Source organism: Bubalus kerabau, chromosome 1 (assembly GCF_029407905.1).
Source record: "Bubalus kerabau isolate K-KA32 ecotype Philippines breed swamp buffalo chromosome 1, PCC_UOA_SB_1v2, whole genome shotgun sequence".
In the NCBI taxonomy this organism is placed as follows: Eukaryota; Metazoa; Chordata; class Mammalia; order Artiodactyla; family Bovidae; genus Bubalus; species Bubalus kerabau.
Window position 1 is genome coordinate 170777569 of NC_073624.1, and position 22722 is coordinate 170800290.

The window sequence follows — 22722 nt, forward strand, 5'->3', positions numbered from 1 at the left end:
AAGAGTTGGACTCGACTGAGTGAATTTCATCATCATTCATCATCAGGGATCCTGTGCCTCCCTGGGGGACAAAAGCTACAAAAGAACCATCCTGCTGTCTTTACGACTTGTTTCCAGTACTTATAGGTTATGGATATGTTTTTATGATCATCTTATACACTATTACCATTGTTTTTATTTCTTGTTGTTTTTTTTTACAGTAAAAGTTAAGTGACATTTTTAAAATCTCTTAGCAAAGTAAACATAAAAGGTAACGTCCTTAAACTGATGAGGAACATCTATGAAAAACTGACCCAGGTGGTGCTGGTGGTAAAGAACCACCTGCCAGTGCAGGAGACACAAGAGACACAGATTCTATTCCTGGGTTTGGACTATCCTCTGGAGGAGGGCATGGCAACCCACTCCAGTATTCTTGCCTGGAGAATCCCATGGACGGAGGAGCCTGGCGGGCTACAGTCCATAGCGTTGCAGAGTCAAACACAACTGAAGCGACTTAGTACACACGCACGATCATATTTAAAGGAGAAAAACTAAATGGTTTTTCCTTAAATTAGGAGCAAGAGATAGATGTGTGCTCTGAAGACTGTTTCCACACTATACTGGAGGTTCTAGCCAGTTCAGTAAGGAATGAGAAAAGAAATAAAGGTATCTGTATTAGAAATGAAGTAAAACTATTCATTTGCAGATAACATTATAATCTGTGAAGAAAATTTGATGGAGCTCATTAAAAAGATACTGGAACTAATAGACGGGTTTAACAAGGTTGCAAGGTATCAGGTACATTAATGAATTTTCTGTACAAGCAATGAATGGGAATTGAATGTTTAAAATACCATTCTATTAGCATCAACAAGAAATAGCATAAACAGAGAATTCTTAGAGAGCTCACAAAAGATATGCAAGCCTATACAGTGAAAACTGTAGAATATTGTTGAGAGAAATAAAAGTTAAATAGATGGAGAGATATACAGTTTTGGGGGGAAGACTCAGTATTAAAATGTCATTTCTCTCCCAGTTGATCTATACATTTAGAGCAGTCTCAATGTGGATCCCAGAAGGCTTTTGTTTTTAATAGAAACTGATGAGATGAACCTAAAATAATATGGGAAAGCAAAAGATGAACAACAACCAAAAGATATACGAAAAGAAGAAAAAAGTTGGAGTTGACTTCAGATTTGTTACAATGCTACAGAAATCGTCACCCTGTGGTATTTGCTTAATGATAGACAAATAGATATATGGTACAAAACAGTATTCAGATATAGACCCACACATATATGGTCAACTGATTTTTGCCAAATGTAAAAAGCAGTTCAGTGGAGGAAGGGCAGGTGGGGCTAGAACAATTATGTGTCATATGAAAACAACAAAGCCAAAAAAACTTTGATCCATACCTTGATCCATATAAAAAGTAACTAAAATGAATCAGCAAGCTTACATATAAACTTCTAGAAAGAAAATAGAGGAAACTCTTGTAACATTGGGATAGGCAAAGATTACTTAGTATGACACCAGAATACAACTGACAAATGAAACATTGATAAACTGACATCATCAAAATTAAAAGTTTCCCTGGTGGCTCAGATGATAAAGAATCTGCCTGCAATGTAAGAGACCCAGCTTCAGTCCCTGGGTCAGGAAGATACCCTGGAGAAGGAAATGCTAACTCACTCCAGTATTCCTTCTTGGAGAACTCCATGGACAGAGAAGCCATGGTGGGCTACAGACTGTAGCCATGGTGCGCTACAGTCCATGGGGTTACAAAGAGTCTGACATGAGTGAGCAACTAACACTTTCACCAGACTTAGAGAAAATATATGGAAAACAAATTCTATTTAGAATATGTAAAGTAATCTCTAGATAACTCTGTAGTGCAGTGGATAGATAGCACATTGAACTTTTAGCATATGTAAAATACTCTCAAGCCAATAATAAATAATAAACTCTAGACAAATGGGCCCCTTCATGGATCACAGCCTTGTCATGGCGAAGGGGCTTGTGTAATTCAATGAAGCTATGAGCCATACCATGCAGGGCCACCCAAGACAAATAAGTCATAGTGAAGAGTACTGACAAAATGTGGTCCACTGAAGGAGGAAAGGGCAACCCACTCCAGTATTCTTGCCGCAAGAACTGCCTGAACAAGATAAAAAGCAAAACGACCAGACACCAGAAGATGAGCCCCCCCAGGCAGAAAGATGTCCAATATAAGTACTTGGGAAGCATGGAGAACAATTACTAATAGCTCCAGAAAGAATGAAGCAGCTGGGCCAAAGAGAAAACGACGCTCAGTTGTGGATGTGTCTGGTGGTGAAAGGAAAGTACAGTGCTGTAAAGAACACTATTGCATAGGAACCAGGAATGTTAGGTCCATGAGTAAACTGGATGTGATCAAGCTGGAGATGGCAAGAGTGGAAACATTGACATCTTAGGAATCAATGAACTAAAATGGACGGAAATGGGCAAATTCAATTCAGATGACCATTGTATCTACTACTGTGGGCAAGAATACCTTAGAAGCCATGGAGTAATTAACCCTCATAGTCAACAAAAGAGTCCAAAATATACTACTTGGGTGCAACCTCAGAAACCAGAGAATGATCTCCATTCGTTTCCAAGGCAAATCATTCAGTATCACAGTAATCCAAGTCTGTGCCCCAACCACTAATTCCAAAGAAGCTAAAGTTGACTGGTTCTTTGAAGACCTACAACATCTTCCAGAACTAACACCAAAAAAAGATGTTCTCTTCATCATAGGGGATTGGAATGCAAAAGTAGAAAGTTAAGAGATATCCAGAATAACAGGCAGGTTTGACCTTGGAGTACAAAATGAAACAGGACAAAGGCTAACAGAATTTTGTCAAGAGAACATGCTGGTGATAGCAAACACCCTTTTCCAACAACGCAAGAGGTGACTGCACATGGACATCACCAGTTCGTCAAACTAAAGTCAGGTTGACTATGTTCTTTGCAGTCAAAGATGGAGAAGCTGTATACACTCAGCAAAAACAAGAGTGAGTGTGACTCAGATCATGAGCTCCTTATTGCAAAATTCAGGTTGCAAAAGTCAGGTTGATTATGTTCTTTGCAGTCAAAGATGGAGAAGCTGTATACACTCAGCAAAAACAGGAGCTGAATGTGACTCAGATCATGAGCTCCTTATTGCAAAATTCAGGCTTAAATTGAAGAAAGTAGAGAAAACCACCTGAATGGTAAGACCTAAATCAAATCTCTTAAATGATTTTACAGTGGATCACAACAAACTGTGAAAAATTCTTAAAGAAATAGGAGTACCAGACCACCTTACCTGCCTCCTGAGAAACGTGTATGCAGGTCAAGAAGCAACAGTTAGAACCGGACATGGAACAACTGACAGGTACAAAATTGGGAAAGGAGTATGACAAAGGTGTATATTGTCACCCTTTTATTTAACTTCTATGCAGAGTACATCATGCTAAATTCTGGGCTGGATGAAGCTCAAACTGGAATCAAGATTACCAGGAGAAATATCAGTAGCCTCAGATATGCAGATGATAAAGCTCTAATGTGCAGAAAGCAAAGAACTAAAGAGCCTCTTGATGAGGGTGAAAGAGGAGAGTGAAAAAGCTGGCTTAAAGCTCCACATTCAGAAAAATAAGATCATGGCATCCGATCCTGTTACCTCATGGCAAATGGGGAAGCAGTGGAGATTATGACAGACTTTATTTTCTTGGGCTCCAAAATCACTGCAGACGGTGACTGCAACCATGAAACTAAAAGACACTTGCTCCTTGGAAGGAAAACTATAACAAACCTGGACAGCATAGTAAAAAAAGAGACATCACTTTGCCAACAAAGGTACATATAGTCAAAGCTATGGTTTTTCCAGTAATCATATACAGATGAGAGTTGGACCATAAAGAAGGCAGAGTGCCAAAAATTTGATGCTTTTGAACTGTGGTGTTAGACTCTTGAGAGCCCTTGGACAGCAAGGAGAGCCAACCAGTCAATCCTAAAGGAAATCAGTCCTGAATATTCATTGATAGGACTGATTCTGAAGCTGAAGCTCCAGTACTTTGGCCACCTGATGTGAAGAGATGAGTTATTGGGAAAGACTGTAATACTGGGAAAGACTGAAGACAAAAGGAGAATTGGGCAGCAGAGGATTAAATAGCATCACTGACTCAATGGACATGAACTGGAGAAAACTCTAGGAGATAGTGGAGGACAGAGGAGCTTGGCATGCTGTAGTCCATGGGGTCACAAAGAGTCAGACACCACTTAGCAACTGAACAACAGAAAAATTGACCAAAGATTCTAGCAGACACTTCCCCAGAGAAAATATGCAGGTGGAAAATGACTACATGAAAGGATACTCAACTTCATTAGTCATTATGGAAATGCAAATTAAAACCTCAATGAGATACCACTGCACACCTGTTAGAATCAAATGAAAAAGACTGGCCACACCAAGTGTTGGTGAGGAGGAGGAGAAATTGGGATTTTCATACACTGCTGATGGAAATGTGAAATGGTAGACTCACTTTGGAAAACATTTTGGCAGTCTCTTAAAAAGTCAGACATGTGAGACTGGCTCTCCATGCAGCCAAAGCCTGGGGCATCCAGAACTTCTGGAACAACTGCCACCAAGACTGTAGGAGACACCCTGTGTCCCAGCGAGACTCACCACTGTTCCCCATGCCCTGGACTGCTGCCCACACTGCCACCACCAGAGACCTTGGTGAGCAGGGCTCACTGCCTACCTTGCGCTAGGGAGGGACTCGAGCCCCCTGGGGGCTGAATAGGTAATCAGGAACCCGGAGGCATCAGCGTTGATGTCTTCCCTTCTCAATGGTGTTTCTGGTGTCCACCTCAGGAGTCTCCTTGGCCACTCTTGATACACTTGGAAATTAAACAGAGGATCCACTGAATATATTTTTCTTGAAATTTTTCATTGTATATGTTCAGTACTAACAGAGTGGGGGACAGGCCAAAAGTACAGCAGTAGGTATGGAGAGGCCATGGAATATCCACCAATCAGATAATCATCGCTGGAGTAACTGGAAGCATCTGAATGTACTGTTAAAAAATAGCGGCTCAACACAAATCACTGCACCAACCTTAGGAGGGCAGAAACCTACAGGAAGAAAGACTTCAACATTGAAGCCTGGGAAAAGAAGAGCTCAAACACAGTAAGTTAAAATATAATAATAATGAAAAGGCAGAGAAATACTACACAAATGAAGAAGCAAATTAGAAACATAGGAGTCCAAATAAATGAAGAGGAAATAGGCAAACTACATGAAAAAGAATTCAGAATAATGATAGTAAAGATGATCAAAAACCTTGAAAACAGAATGGAAAAAATGCAAGAATCAATTAGCAAAGACCTAGAAGAATTAAAGAATAAACGTACAGAGACAAACAACACAGTTACTGAAATTTAAAATACTCTGGAAGGAATCAATAGCAGAATATCTGAAGCAGAAGAACAAATCAGTGAGTTGGAAGATAGAATGGTGGAAATAACTTGTGAAGAGCAGAATAAACTAAAAAGAATGAAAAGAACTGAGGATAGTCTCAGAGACCTCTGAGACAATGTCAAGCACACCAACATTTGAATTAACAGGGGTCCCAGAAGAGGAAGAAAAAAAGGGTATGAGAAAATTTTTGTAGAGATTATAGTTGAAATTTTCCCCAACATGGAAAAGAAAATAGTCAATCAACTCCAAGAGGCACAAAGAGTCCCATACAGGATAAGCCCAAGAAGAAACACACCAAGACACATACTAATCAAACTAACAAAGACTAAACTCAAAGATTAAGACTATTAAAAGCAGCAAGGGAAAAGCAACAAGTAACGTACAAGGGAAACCCTGTACATTTAAAAGCTGATCTTTCAGCAGAAACTCCGCAGGCCAGAAGGGAATGGCTGGATATAATTAAAGTACTGAAAGGGAAAAATCTACAACCAAGATTACTGTACCCAGCAAGGATCTCATTCAAAATTGATGGAGAAATAAAAAGCTTTCGGACAAGCAAAAGTTAAGAGAATTCAGTCCTACCAGACCAGCTTTACAACAAATGTTAAAGGGACTTATATAGTCAAGAAATACAAAAGAAGGAAAAAGATCTACAAAATCAACCCCAAACAATTAAGAAAATGGCGATAGGAACATATGTATCAGTAATTACTTTAAATGTAAATGGATTAAATTCCCCAACCAAAAGACACAGACTGACTGAATGGGTACAAAAACAAGATACATATATATGCTGTCTACAAGAAACCCACTTCAGACCTCAAGACACATACAGACTGAAAGTGAGAGGATGGAAAAATATATTCCATGCAAATGGGAAGCAAAAGAAAGCTGGAGTAGCAATCCTCATATCAGATAAAATAGACCTTAAAGAAGATTTCAAGAGATAAGGAAGGGCACTACATAATAATCAAGAGATCAATCCAGGAGGAAGACATAAAAATTGTACATATCTATGCACCCAACATAGGAGTACCTCAATACATAAGACAAACACTAACACATAAAAGGAGAAATTTACAGTAACACAAAAATTGTAGGAGATTTTAACACCCCACTCACACCAATGGACAGATCATCAAAACAGAATATTAATAAGGAAACACAGGTCTTAAATGATACATTAGATGAGATGGATCTCATTGATATTTTCAGGACATTTCACCCAAATGCAGAAGAATATACCTTTTTCTCAAGTGCACATGGAACATTCTCCAGGATAGACCACATCTTGAGTCACAAATCAAACCTCAGTAAGTTTAAGAAAAGTGAATTCGTATCAAGCATCTTCTCTGACCACAATGCTATGAGACTAGGTATCAATTACAAGAATCCTTTCATCCCTGGAATAAACCCAACTTGATCATGGTGTCTGAGCTTTTTGATTTGTTGCTGAATTCTGTTTGCTAATATTCTGTTGAGGATTTTTGCATCTTTGGTCATCAGTGACATTGGCCTGTAGCCTTCTTTTTTTTGCGTTGTCTTTGTCTGGTGTTGGTATCAGGGTGATGGTGGCCTTGTAGAATGAGTTTGGAAGTGTTCCTTCCTCTGCACTTTTTCGAAAGCTCTTCTCTAAATGTGTGACAGAATTCTCTCCTGTGAAGCCATCTGGTATTTTGGTAGATTTTTGATCACAGCTTCAATTTCAGTGCTTGTTACTGAGTTGTTCATAATTTCTATTTCTTTGTGGTTCAGTCTTGGAAGACTGAACGTTTCTAAGAATCTGTCCATTTCTTCCAGGTTATCCATTTTACTGCCATATAGTTGTTCATAATAGTCTCTTATAATCCTCTGTATTTTTGCATTGCCTGTTGTAACCTCTTTTTCATTTCTAATTTTATTGATTCTTCTCTATTTTTTTCTTAATGATCCTGGCTAAAAGTTTGTCAATTTTGTTTATCTGCTCAAAGAACCAGCTTTTAGTTTTATTAATCTTTACTATTGTTTCTTTCATTTCTTTCTGCTCTGACATTTATGATTTCTTTCCTTCTACTAATTTTGGGGGGTTTTTTTTGTTCTTTTTTCCAGTTGTTTTAGGTATAAAGTTAGGTTGTCTGTTAGATGTTTTTCTTGTGTCTTGAGGTAGGATTGTGTTGCTGTAAACTTTCCTCTTAGGACTCTTGAATATATGCAAATTAATCAATGTGATACCATATTAAACTGAAAGATAAAAACCATATGATAATAGATAAAGAAAAAGCCTTTGACAAAATTTAACACCCATTTATGATTCAGTTCAGTTCAGTCAGCCGCTCAGTCGTGTCCGACTCTTTGGGACCCTATGGACTGTGGCACGCCAGGCCTCCCTATCCATCACCTGGAGTTTACTCAAACTCATGTCCATAGAGTCAGTGATGCCATCCAACCATCTCATCCTCTGTCATCCCCTTCTCCTCCTGCCCCCAATCCCTTCCAGCATCAGAGTCTTTTCCAATGAGTCAACTCTTCTCATCAGGTGGCCAAAGTATTGGAGTTTCAGCTTCAGCATCAGTCCTTGCAATGAATATTCAGAACTGATTTCCTTTAGATGGACTGGTTGGATCTCCTTGTAGTCCAAGGAACTCGCAAGAGTCTTCTCCAACACCACAGTTCAAAAGCATCAATTCTTCAGTGCTCAGCTTTGTTTATGGTCCAACTCTCATATCCATGCATAACTACTGGAAAAATCATAGCTTTGACTATACAGACCTTTGTTGGCAAAGTAATTTCTCTGCTTTTTAATATGCTGTCTAGGTTGGTCATAACTTTTCTTCCAAGGAGCAATTGTCTTTTAATTTCATGGCTGCAGTCACCATCTGCAGTGATTGGAGCCCCAAAAAATAAAGTCAGCCACTGTTTCCACTCTTTTCCCATCTATTTGCCATGAAATGATGGAACTGGATGCCATGATCTTAGTTTTCTGAATGTTGAGTTTTAAGCCAACTTTTCACTCTCCTCTTTCACTTTCATCAAGAGGCTCTTTAGTTCTTCTTTGCTTTCTGCTATTAGAGTGGAGTTATCTGCATATCTGAGGTTATTGGGATTTCTCCTGGCAGTCTGGATTCCAGCTTATGCTTCATCCAGTCCAGCATTTCTCATGATGTCCTCTGCATAGAAGTTAAATAAGCAGGGTGACAATATACAGCCTTGACACACTCCTTTCCCTGTTTGGAACCAGTCTTTTGTTCCATGTCCAGTTCTAACTGTTGCTTCCTGACCTGCATACAGATTTCTCAAGAGGTGGGTCAGGTGGTCTGGTATTCCCATCTCTTTCAGAATTTTCCACAGTTTATTGTGATCCACACAGTCAAAGGCTTTGGAATAGTCAATAAAGCAGAAATAGATGTTTTTCTGAAACTCTCTTGCTATTTCGATAATCCAGCGGATGTTGGCAATTTGATCTCTGGTTCCTCTGCCTTCTCTAAATCCAGCTTGAACATCTGGAAGTTCATGGTTCACATATTGCTGAAGCCTTGCTTGGAGAGTTTTGAGCATTACTTTACTAGCATGTGAAATGAGTACAATTGTGTGGTAGTTTGAGCATTCTTTGGCATTGCCTTTCTTTGTGATTGGAATGAAAACTGACCTTTTCCAGTCCCATGGCAACTACTGAGTTTTCCAAATTTGCTGGCGTATTGAGTGCAGCACTTTCACAGCATTATCTTTTAGGATTTGAAATAGCTCAACTGGAATTTCATCACCTCCACTAGCTTTGTTTGTAGTGATACTTCCTAAGGCCCACTTGACTTCACAGTCCAAGATTTCTGGCTCTAGGTGAGTGATCATCCCATCATGATTATCTGGGCCGTGAAGATCTTTTTTTGTATAGTTCTTCTGTGTATTCTTGCCACCTCTTCTTAATATCTTCTTCTTCTGTTAGGTCCATACCATTTCTGTCCTTTATTGTGCTCATCTTTGCATGAAATGTTCTCTTGGTATCTCTGATTTCCTTCAAGAGATCTCTAGTCTTTCCCATTCTATTGTTTAAAACTCTTCAAAAAAATGGGAACCTAGAACCTACCTCAACATAGCAAAGGCCATATATGATAAGCCTAGAGCAAACATTATTCTCAATGGTGAAAAACTGAAAGCATTCCCCCTAAGATCAGGAACAATACAAGGGTGTCCACTTTTACCACTGTTATTCAGCATAGTTCTGGAAGTCCTAGCTACAGCAATCAGAGAAGAAAAATAAATAAAAGGAATCCAAATCAGAAAAGAGGAAGTCAAGCTCTCAGTGTTTGAATATGACATGATACTATACATAGAAAACCCTAAACAGAGTTTCAGAAAGTTACTAGAGCTAATCAGTGAATTTAGCAATGTTGCAGGATACAAAATCAATATGTAGAAATCCCTTGCATTTCTATATACTAACAATGAAAAATCAGAGAAATTAAGGAATCAATCCTTAATCAATTCACCATTGCATCAAAAAGAATTAAGTATCTAGGAATAAACTCACCTAAGGAGACAAAAAGAACTGTAAACAGAAAATTATAAGACACTAATGAAAGAAATCAAAGATGACAGAAACAGATGGAGAGATATTCCATGTTCCTGTAGAAAGAATCAATATTGTGAAAATGACTATTTTACCAACTGGCACAGATTCAGTGCAATCTCTATCAAATTACCAATGGCATTTTCCACAGATCTAGAACAAAAAATTTCACAATTTACATGGAAACACAAGAGACCCCAAATAGCCAAAGCAGTCTTGAGAAAGAAGAGTGAAGCTGAAGGAATCAACCTTCCTGACTTCAGATTATACCATAAAACTACAGTCATCAAGACAGTATGGTACTGGCACAAAAACAGAAATATCGATCAATGAAACAAGATAGAAAGCCCAGAAATAAACCATGCACCTCTGGGTACCTTATTTTTGACAAAGGAGGCAAGAATATATTATGGGGCAAAGACAGCCCCTTCAATAAATGGTGCTGGGAACACTGGACAGCTCCATGTAGAAGAATGAAATTAGAACACTTCCTAATGCCATATACAAAGATAGACTCAAAGTGGACTAAAGACCTAAATGTAAGACCAGAAACTATAAAACTCTTAGAGGAAAACGTAGAACACTTGATGACATATTCAAAGCAAGATCCTCTATGACCCACCTCCTAGTGTAACAGAAGTAAAAACAAAAGTAAACAAGTGGGACCTGATTAAACTTAAAAGCTTTTGCACAGCAAAGGAAACTATAAGCAAGGTGAAAAGACAACCCTCAGAATGGGAGAAAATAATAGCAAATGAAACAGCTAACAAAGGATTCATTCCCAAAATATACATGCAGCTCATACAACTCAATACCAGGAAAACAAACAACCCAATCAAAAAGTGGGAAAAAGACCTAAACAGACATTTCTCCAAAGACATTCAGATGTCTAACAAACACATGAAAAGATGCTCAACATCACTCATTAGAGAAATGCAAATCAAAACTACAATGAGATATCACCTCACACTGGTCAGAATGGCCAACATCAAAAAGTCTATAAACAATAAATGCTGGCAAGGGTGTGGAGAAAAGGGAGCCCTCTTGCACTGTTGGTGGGAATGTATATTGATACAGCCACTATGGAAGACAGTATGGAAATTCCTTTAAAAACTAGGAATAAAATCACCATATGACCCAGCAATCCCACTCCTAGGCATATACCCTGAGGAAACCAAAATTGAAAAAGACACATGTATCCCATTGTTCATTGCAGCACTGTTTACAATAGCTAGAACATGGAAGCAACCTAGATTTCTATTGACAGATGAATGGATAAAGAAGTTGTGGTACGTATACACAATGGATTACTCAGCCAATAAAAGGAATGCCTTTGAGTCAGTTCTAATGAGGTGGATGAACCTAGAACCTATTATACAGAGTGAAGTAAGTCAGAAAGAGAAAGGTTAATATCATGTTCTAATGCATATATATGGAATCTAGAAAAATTATAACTGAAGAGTTAATTACAGGGCAGCAATGGAGAAAGACATAGAGAACAGACATGGACATGGGGAGAGGGGAGGAGTGGGTCAGGTGTATGGAAAGAGTACCATGGAAACTTACGTTACCATATGTAAAATAGATAGCCAACGGGAATTTGCTGTATGGCTCAGGAAACTCAAACAGGGGCTCTGTATCAATCTAGAAGGGTGGGATAGGGAGAGAGGTTCAAAAGGGAGGGGAATATATGTATACCTATGGCTGATTCATGTTGAGGTTTGACAGAAAACAACAAAATTCTGTAAAGCAATTATCCTTCAATAAGAAAATAAATTAATTTTTTAAAAGTCAGACATGCCTGCCATATTAGCCAGTCTTCCCTGCTGCATAGCTGTTTGACCCAGCAGAAAGGAAGCACAGATCCTTACAAAGACCTGTGTACTGTTTGAATATAAAGTATATTGTTTGTTTTTAGCTTTATTTATTACCGCCAAAACTGCCTCATCAACAGGGAAAAGGGTAAATAAGTTGTGGTACAATGGGATACTACATAGCATAAGAAAGAAGTGAACTATTGATGCATGCAGCAACATGGGTTAATCTCAGGGTAATTATGCTGAGTGAACGAAAGCATACAGAAAATAGTATACACTATTATTCCATTTACATAAAACTCTCAAAAATATAAACCATAGTAGCAGAAAGTAAGTCATAGGGGATGAAGTGAAAGGATGGCAGGAAGAAGGAATTAGGAAGAGACACAAGGAAATTTGGGAAGGATGATAGACTGTGTTGATTATTGTAATGCTTTCATGGGTCAAGTTAAAACTTCAAATTGTACACTTTATGCAATTTAAATCAGTTATATTTCCATAAGGCTGTTTTTGAAATATGTGTATGTATGCATGTGTATGTATGAATGCATGTATGTGATTGAGGAGACTCGTAGATTAAAGGAGACTTGATAGACATAGCAAGCAAATACCATGTTTAGACTTTGCCGTATCCTGATTCAAGCAAGCCAACTATAGTACGACATTCTGGAGACACTTGAGGAAATAGTTTGAGTGTTAGATTATGTTGATTAATTATTGTTAATTTTGTTAGGTAAGACAGTAGCACCAAAACAAAAGCCCGTGTCTGTTAGACATAGTTCACTTGGTATGAGTTTATGGGTGAAAGCATACAGTGTTTGTGATGTGCCTTTGAAATCCTCTAGGACAGTAATGAGAGGGGAATAGATGAAAAATATAGTGAAATATTGATAATTGAAACTCAATGATGAGTGCTTTAAAGGTCCATTAAATTCTTTTTTCTTTTCTGTACTTTGAAGTTCATCCTAAAATTTTCTGTTGTTTCTGTTTCATCCTCAGGATAAAATCCAAGGTCTCCCTTGTTTTAGCTTCTGTCATACCAGTACAGCCCCATCATCTGCCTCGTATCACAGTTTAGGATCTGGTTATATGCAAGGTGGGGAGGAGGCAATGGCACCCCACTCCAGTACTCTTGCCTGGAAAATCCCATGGACAGAGGAGCCTGGTGGGCTGCAGTCCATGGGGTCGCGAAGAGTCGGACACGACTGAGCAACTTCACTTTCACTTTTCACTTTCATGCATTGGAGAAGGAAATGGCAACCCACTCCAGTGTTCTTGCCTGGAGAATCCCAGGGACGGGGGAGCCTGGTGGGCTGCCGTCTCTGGGGTCACACAGAGTCAGACACGACTGAAGCGACTTAGCAGCAGCAGCAGCAGCATATGCAAGGTGACCATCTGTCCCAGTGTGCCTGCAGTCTTGGTTTGCACCTATTGTCCCAGTATAATTATTAACAGGGTCCTCTCAGTCTCAGAACATTCTAATATGAGTAATAAAATATATGCTCACCATAGTTACAGTTATATCAGTCTGTAATTTCCCTCACATACCTGTGCCTCTTACCTGTTTGTCTTTACTGGACTAGTCCTTGGTCCAGAATCCCCCTTCCTGTCCCAATGCTTTCTTCATCTAACTCCTTCCTACTCTTTTCCAAGCCTTAGAGATTTGCCTGATTTAACTCTCTTAAATAAATGAGAAAAACTCAAACTCAGAAAGGTGAATGTACCTTCCTAAGATCGCGGAGCGTAGCAGTGGCAGTCAGAAGCAGAGCTCATGCCTGCATCCCTTCCCCCACACACTGATATTGAGAAGCAGTTTTAAGGAGTTTTTGAGATATCCTTTCACAAAGACAGAGCTTGTATGTCTAATAATTAGTGTGTCACCCTTGGAGCAGAATAAGAAAGCTATTGGAACAGTGGCAGTAGCTCTGACGTGTGTAACAACTAGATACTGATAATGTTTGAAATGTTTGTTAGATACAAAACGCATTGGTGATTATGACACCTGGCTTTTTTTTTTTTACTATATACACTTATTCACCAGAATGCTAAATCTGCGGAGAAACTGCCCGTTTTTCTAACTTTTTAACTGCTTTCTTGGAATCCTTTCATATGCTATGACTTGGAAAGTAATGTAGGATAATAGGACTTTATATATTTATTTTATTTTATTTTATTTTTTTTTTTTTTTTTTTTTTTTCTAGCAGCCGCGAACTGGGCTGAGCGCCTTCATAGTGAGCAATGAGGTTGGGAAGTGCTGGAAGGAAGGAATAAAGCCAGAGACTCTCTAGAGCAGCCTGCAACCTATATATTTATTTTAAAATAAAGAATATCATCTAGTGAAGTGAAGTGAAAGTGAAGTCGCTCAGTCGTGTCCGACTCTTTGCAACCCCATGGACTGTAGCCCACCAGGCTCCTCCCTCCATGGGATTCTCCAGGCAAGAGTACTGGAGTGGGGTGCCACATCATCTAGAGTATATCTTAAAAGTTATCACAAGAAGGAAAAAGGTCTGTCTGGTGATGGATATTGAGTTTTTGTGATCATTTCAAAACATAATACAAGTATTGGATCATTGTGTTGCATACCTGAAATTAATATAATGTGTATATCTATTATAACTCAGTAAAAATTTTAATAAAGTTTACTGAAATAAGAAAAATCCAGAGATTTTGCACTTAACATCTGTTTTTCTTTGCTATTTTCATAGCGTCGTCTTGGAGATGCAGCCAAGAAAGCCATCAGCAAATTGACAACCAGAACAGTGAAAAAGGGTGATAAGGTACAGTAATGAAACCTCTTTAGCACTGTAAAAACAGTAAAGTATTTTGCTTTTTATTTGGTAGGTGACAATACATACTGACCATTTGTGTCTCCTCCATTAGGTTTTCCTTTTACTTCAAGCATACTATCTAATGCTTTATTGTAAACTAACTTCTCTTGGAAATCTTATTCTTAGTATGCCTGTCATCTGGAGATCCTCCATACAGTTTTCTAATTTTCCTGGACTTTTAATGCTCTTATCATCATTAGCTTCACTGGACTACTTATAATTTCCCTAGCTGTGCTCTTCAACACTTGACTTCTGCTAAAACCTAGCGAACTTTGGGGTTCTTCTGTAAAGAGCCAGGAATGTGCATTCTCTTCCTGTGCTTTCTAAGACTTTGCATCTCTCTTCTATGTTTTAATTCTTCACAGTTCGTGGAGAACTGGAGACCCACCTTCAGGGGGTGGTGGTTAACATGGCACTTCCTGTACAGGTGGCTAAGCAGTTTGAAAGAAGGGCACAGTTTGCTAGAGTTGGGCCTGGAAGCTTACAGGGAATAAATCATAGAGGCAGTGATAGGAGCTATCTGTGGCTGAAATTGCTAACCCCCAGTTCTTCAGTCAGATCGCAAAACTTGGTGGAGTCCTGCTTCTGCTTTCTGTGGACAGAAATAGCAACTTAATGTGAGACCCTATATTCAATATATTCAAGGCTATCTAGAATTTAAAAATTGTGCTTCTGAAGGCATAAAAACCAAACCTGTCTTCTGCTAAAAACCAACTCTAATTTTTTATCGAAGAACTCTGGAAGGATAATTACAGATAATTCTCCATCCTCTTAAGTTTTACCACTTTCTTGACTTTACTCATTTTTATTCCCACTTCCTTGACACCCTACATCTAGTTTCCCTTGTCACAGCTCCAAAAGGTAGACATATTTTCAGTGAACTTCATGGTACACGAAGGAAAAAATTAAAAATACTTGCAGAAAATATATGCAGCATCTCAACAACTGTACTTCATGCCAGAGGAGTGATTGCCCATATAAATGCTTTTTTGATCTGATAGCCTTCAGCTGCCACATTAATTTGAATTTCTCTGGAGTTCATTCAACTTATCCATCCTACTTTGTCCCCCATGCTAACCATCTTTCCTTATTAAAGCCAACACTTTTCTTAGTTTGTATCTCCTACACCTGTCAACAGCTGTCCTGCTGAGTTTCAGTCCAAGGGGCAGTGATTCAACAAACAGTGTTGCCTTTCCTGGTAGTGCTCTGTTTCATGACCAGGCAGGGGAACCCTTCCCCAGTCCAGAGGAGGCAGAGATCAGTTACCCTTGTTGACCAAACATCTGGCAGACTCTTCCTGAACCTTGATCAAGACCTAGTGTAGAGTCGAATCCATGGCTGTTCTCTGTCCCAGATCTCCCATCCTTGGGCCAGGTCTTGTGGTGGCTCACCATCTTTCCTGCCGGTACTTAATTTTGTGATGAGATGAGTGTCCTGGTAAGGAAAACATACTCAGAATACTGACGCAGCCGGAGTGGGGAGAAGATGGTCCAAGGTGATGGCTGATTTATATCTTGAAAAACGTTATTATTCTGATTTCTAAGATATTTCACAAACAGAATTAGTAATAATTGTTATACTGTAGTTTAAAAGCAAAATAGATTGGCCTGCATACAATTTGGGTTGACACAGTTAAGCAGTTGGAAACATACTACGTTTTTTATAACCTTTCATTCTATAATCGCCTGTTTACCATAGTTGCCACAGGAGAAATTTTAGCTGGATTGTATGTCCTCCATTTAGGTACTTTTAGGAGTAGTGTGTAACTTTTGTTCCCATGCTTTGTGTTTCAGGAAACAGACCCAGACTTCGATCATTGTGCAGTGTGCATAGAAAGCTATAAACAGAATGATGTTGTCCGGATTCTGCCCTGCAAGTATGTCGGCTTTCTTTGTTTAAAATAGAATGGTACTAATGTGATTTGTGTATCTCCCTTTTGGAGTGGGTATCCATTTGCTTTTGAGAGCCATTCTTACCCACAACTTTTCTGGTAGGACAAGGCCTGGCTGCACACTGAATGTAGTGGTAAACAAATAATACAGAAGGACATCTTTATGCTGGCCCTGCCATTTCTGAGTCATGTGTCCTGGCAGCTCTACTGCAGACTTCAGCAAGAACTGATTGCAAACCTTCTCTAGTTAAGAGAAAAATGGGTGGGGTGCATCAGTAGCCTAAAAGCAGTAAGGTCAAGAATTTTTATTTCTGTGCTTTTTGTGGATTTTATTTCTGTAGATTTCAGATCTAGCCACTGAGCCTCTCCTTCTCAGATCAAGGGTTCATCACTAGTCCCTCCAATAAAGCCTCAGCAGTGCCCACTTGGTACTGGGTACCAGAACTCTGCATTGGCAGGTGGCTTCTTTACCACTAGGCCACATGGCAGAAAGTGAAGAGGAACTAAAGAACCTCTTGATAATGGTTAAGGAGGAAAGTGAAAGAGCCAGCTTAAGACTAAATATTAAGTTAAGATCATGGCATCTGGCTCCATTACCATATGCCAAATAGGAAGGGAAAAGATGGAAGTAGTGACAGATTTCTCTTCTTGGGCTCCAATATCACTGCAGATGGTGACTGCAGCCATGAAATCAGAATACTGTTGCTTCTTGGCAGGAAAGCGATTGTCAAACCGAGACAGTGTGTTGAAAAGCAGGGATATTACTCTGCCAACAGGAGTCCGTGTAGTCAAGGTTATGGTCTTCCCAGTGGTCAGGTATGATTGTGAAAGCTGGACCGTAAAGAAGGCAGAATGCCAAAGAACTTATGCCTTTGAACTGTGGTGCTGGAAAAGACTCCTGGAAGTTCCTTGGACATCGAGGAAATCAAACCAGTCAATCTTAAAGTAGATCAATCCTGACTATTCACTGGAAAGACTGACGCTAACGCTGAAGCTTCAGTATTTTATTCATCTGATGCACACAGATGACTCATTGGGAAAGTCCCTGATGCTAGGAAAGATCGAGGGCAGAAGGAGACAAGAGCATCAGAGGATGACATGGTTGGATGGCATCACCGATGCAGTGAACATGAACTTGGGAAAACTTCGGGAGATGGTGAGAGACAGGGAGGCCTGGCATGCTGCAGTTCATGGGGTCACAAAGAGTCAGACATGAGTGGGCAACTGAGCAACAACCAGAAGTCGAGGGCTTGGTTTAAGTCTTTGACTGGCCTTGGCTGTGTGACGTGAGGGGACTGCTGTGTGCTGTGTGCCTGCCCCAGGTCAGGCACTCTGCTCTGTGCAGTTTGCATCTGCTCTCTCCCCGCTGTCCAGTGAGGTGTGGGGAAGCCGGTAGTGGAGCTTCCGGGGTCAGGGTCACATGACTCAGAAATGGCTGCGCTGGTATAAAAATGTCCTTCTGCATTATTTCTGCTCTTTACATAGGGCCACATGCCTCCCTCAGAAAGGAGGATGTTTGCCTGCACTCTGATGCCCACAAAAGAGCGTGTGGATTTCTACCATGGTGCTATGCCAAGCTCGGGAGTATGAAACATTAAGATATACAGTCTGAGCATTGATTGGAAGAAATATGAAGTCACCTACTGAGAAGCCTAAAATCAAAAGCCTTCTCCATTCTCATTTAAAACTCATTCACATAACTCTTACCTTCTAATAATATGGAACACGTGAATGAATAAAATAATCTGTGGTGATTGTCTCCATGAGGTTACTGGTGTTAATTTAGTTACTCACAAAGGTATACATTTTGAATCCAGAGAGATCTGGGTTTCATTAAATCATAATTTATGAATAATTCCATATATTGAAACGGAAAAACCAGTATTCTGGAAGTCACGTCATTCAGTTTACATATTAAGGAAACTATAAAACTAAATGTCAGCTGTCCTGTAGAAAATTAAATTATCTAATTATAGTTTTTCAGATCTAAAACCATGAAGCTAAAGGAAATACACTTACAAACACAGTTGACCCCTGTACAACACAGGTTTGAATTGCACCAGTTGACTTATTTCAACAGTAAATACTGTAGTAATAGGTGATCAGCTGATGGTTGAATGTACAGAACCATCAATACAGAAAAAAAGAAAGTGGAAGTGCTAGTCACTCAGTTGTGTATGACTCTGCAACCCCTTGGACTGTAGCCCGCCAGGCTCCTCTCTCTGGGATTTCGCAGGAGTGGGTAGCCATTCCCTTGTCCAGGGGATCTTCCCAACCCAGGGATCGAACCTGGGTTTCCTGCATTGCAGACATATTCTTTACCCTCTGAGCCAGCAGGGAAGCCCACGAATACAGAGGGCTGACTATAAGGTTATATGTAAATTTTCAACTTCAGTGGGTGTCAGCACCCCTAACCACTGCCCCTCCACATTTGTTCAAGGATCAGCTATACAAATCAGGGGAAACAGTAATAGGATACTTTATAAAGCATAATCAGCTCTTACTTGCTTTTAAAAACTGTTTTTACCTGCACAGGTTTCTTTTGAAACTGGAATAGCCAGGAAGAAGTCAAGTCTTTGCAGATTCTCTGTCTTCCTGTCTCAGTCCAGGGGTCCCTAGGACTGTCTGGGACCTAAAAATGAAGGCTTCCAAAGCTGTTAATGGTAATTAGTAAGATGACAGTGTTTTCCTCAGGGGAGCCTCAGCTGAAACTAGATTGTGCTGGGAAATTTTTTCCATATTCTTTCTGTCCTTCAAGAATTGGCTTTTCTAGAGTTTCATTCCTAGTTCTCATTTTTCCTTCCAAAGGTCAAGAATCAGTGGGGAGTTTTCAGAAATATATACTGAGGGGAGCCCCAGGCTTGTTTGTTTTTATTAAGTGCCAGGGGTGACTCTGATGCTGCAAGGCCACGCCATCTATTGAAATGTAGAGCTGTGCTTGATCTTAGAAATTTCTTAGAATTTGACCTACCATCAAAGGAGGGGATCTCAACCTTTGTATTTGTTGTCTGCTTTCGAGTATTAGAATTTGACAAACTTAGTGTTTTTTTGCACCTGTGATTAGGACACTGCTCACAGGGTTGTCTTTTATTCCTAGATCCTTGTCTAGATGACAGTCCCCCTTTTACTTGGAAGCTAGTTGTAGCTTTCTCTGTGTTGCTCAGCAAAACATTTCATCTAACTGAGATGGGGACAACAGCATGATTCTGGGGTGCAGTAAAAACTAACTTTGCAATCAAGCAACGTTTTGTATGACCCAAGTTGACAGTTTTTGACCTAGAGCAAGGTCTTTCCACCTGGGCACTGTTGACATTCGGGACGAGACATTTCTTTGTTGGGCAGGTTTTAGGGGCTCCCCCTGCATTGCGAGTTACTTAGCAGTATCTTTGGCTCCACTTAGTAGGTGCCAGTAACACCCCCCGCACATGGCCATTGACAACCACAAATGCCTCCAGTTGAGGACGCCTGATCTAGAGAATGGCTCCACACAAATACTCATCTTTATTCCACATCTTCTCCAAGCCTCTGTTTTCCCATGGATCCCTTTCAAGTACCTTTGAATTAACAACTCTTGTGTGCTATTTGCTCTGGTCTCTCTCTCTCTCAGATACTCTGCCTTCCCTCTGTAGTCTGTGGGTCATTAAAACTGGTCTGATGTGTGACTCGCCTATGTCTTCCTTTAGCTCTGGTTGCCGGACAGCTCTGGTGCCTGGAAGGCTAGCTGGGCCTGAAGCACTGCCCAGAGCCTCTCTTTTTCCCTGGTCATTTCTCCCTTCTCCTCAAGCAGCACATCCAGGGGTATCTATTCTCCTTAAACATCTTCACTCATCCCTTTATTCCTCACTCTCATCAGATTCTTCACCATTATCTTCACAGAAACCAAGGCTGTTAGTTGAAATTCTCCTGGCTTACTGATCCTAAGCCTTCACGCGTACCTGCCTCCACACCCACCCTTGCAACCTTGCCTCCCATCAGGACAGAGACCGCCTCCTTGGTTTTTTCAACCTGGGCCTCTGTGTGCCAACACCTTCCCATCCTTGAGACCTGGCTCTTGACTCTTTGCTCCCTCCAGTTCTTGTTCTTCTGTCTCTGCCCACCAGCATTTCATCACGCTCAAGCATTTCCTCTCCAGTTTTTATAACTCTCTTTAAAACCCAGCTCCGAAGCTGTGCCACCCTACAGCTTCTCCCCTTTATAGCCAGATTCTGAAAAGCATCTGCACTCACTGTTTCTTCTTCCCCTGAGTAAGGCAGGAAGAAAGTACAGGTGCCTTTATGTCTGTCTGTCCTTCCTTTTAACATACCTATCCCAAGACTGAGCTAAGACTTTCTACAGAGAGCAAACCTCTCGTGGATTGCTGGCTTCTTGCGTGGCCCTTACCCTTTACCTTCATCACGTTAATTTCCTGAGGACAGGTGGCAGTCAGCCCCGCACGGGACCTCCTCCCAGTGTCAGCTGGCCACCGTCGGCCGTCCTCTGGATGGTAGCCAGCACATCTTAGAAACTGGAAAACTGGCACCCTGCTTTGCACCTCTTCTATTTAAAGGTCAGCCACAAAATTTTTAGTGGTTAAAAACACTTTTCAGAAGTAGAGTGCTGCAGCTCGGCTCATTGTATGTCTAAGATGCCACCTTGGAAGCTAAAGTGGGTCAGTCGCCTGGCGGCTGGCAGAGGCACTGCTGTGATGCCCCTCCTCAGAGGGAAAGCCTATTTAAACAGTGTCTACTGCCAGTCCTAGTTCGGGGAAAAGAGGAGTTCTTGTCTCTGACCTTTAGTAATCCTGGATCCTTTTATATTTGCCAGGTTGTTGCACGGCACCAAGAGGCTGCAGAGCTGTGAAAACAACTCGCCTTCAGTGTAGACGCCTCACGCCCCTCCCCAGCCATTGTGCTGATCACTCTAGCTTACAGTGCGTTGGGAAGTAGGAGAGCGGGAAGGCATTGTGTTTTAATGTTACTGGTTTTGTTCCCTTTTCTGTCTTATACTTCCATATATCCCAAAGTACTTCTGTATCCCAAAGTATTTCTAATAGGAATAAAGGACTTTTCTGAAGCTCTGATACGCTTGGCCTTTACATGTTTCATTGTTCCTCAATGCATCACCCGCTTTCCGTCCGTGTGCACTGCTCAGCCCTAAGTGTGTGGGGCCCTTTTCTGTGTCTGTGTGCGTTTTTATTATTCGGGTCTTTTTAGAACAGTGGGAAGGAGTTCTTTCCAGGTCTGACTGGCCCTACATGCCCCTCTGAGGTGTCTGTGGATGCCTTTCATACATCTGCAAGCCTGTAAGAGGTCACTCTAGCGCAGGCGTGCAGAGACCTGAGGCACGCTGAAGTGTTCTGACCGTGTAGCAGGAGTTGTGTGAAATACTGGCATTACTCTGCCTGGTTGTATGTTTAATTATACCTTTTATTGGCATATCCTTGGTGCCTTTTCTAAGTTTTTCACTTACTGCTCCAAACAGCCTCACGAGGTAGATGGCAGGCAGCCTTCCCCACTGTGCTTCTCCCCCGCCGTGTTCAGATGAGACAGCTGGTAGTCAGAAAGGGCTGTTTGTTACGGCTCAGGCTGTGGTAGGAGCAGAACTTTGCCCAGGAGGAAGGGAAGGCCGTGTGGAGTTTGGTAAAACAGTAGACCTGAGGAGACAGAAGCAAAAGGTAAAGAAAACAGGTGACGAAGAAGAGATCGGCGAATGCAGGGCAGCTCTTCACGACAGTGCCGTCAGCGGCCTGAGGGAGCGTGGCGGCTTGTGGCAGAAGGGCCAGCAGGTGAAGAGAGAGAGCTGTGCTGTGCGAAGTAGACTGATGTTTCCTGGGCCAGGTGCGGGAGCTAGACTGTTGGAATCCTGCAAAGAGCATGACTGGAGGAAGACGTTTGGGAGGGAGGGAGGAAGGGGCAGCTTGCTGGCTGGGGTGGGGACTGAGGGTGGCAAAGCCATAGGCTGGGCAGATAGCCTAAAGGAAAGGGGTTTTCATGGAGAAAAAACAAAAAAACTTTTTGATTTTGAGTTAGCTAAGGAAGAGAGGCTTTCTTTCCCAGCTTGTCCCTAGAGAACAGTTGGTCTTTGTTTTCCTTCATTACAGTGCTCCACAGGGAACCAGACACTGTCTTTTAGATCAGCAAACCTACAAGGGAACACTTAAGGACCCTGACATAAGAGAAATCCATTTATAACTAAGGTTAAA

The 22722-nt window shown here is 40.8% G+C and overlaps 1 protein-coding gene across 3 annotated transcripts in view; it reads left to right on the top strand.

Annotated features, from left to right (window-relative positions):
- RNF130 (ring finger protein 130) overlaps positions 1–22722 on the top strand; it is a 142840-nt gene that overhangs the window by 102101 nt on the left and 18017 nt on the right. For all 3 annotated transcript variants that reach the window (XM_055539100.1, XM_055539106.1, XM_055539112.1), the window contains 2 exons: positions 14528–14599; positions 16444–16526. In XM_055539100.1, the coding sequence (XP_055395075.1) occupies positions 14528–14599; positions 16444–16526 (155 nt within the window). The remainder of the gene's footprint in view (positions 1–14527; positions 14600–16443; positions 16527–22722) is intronic.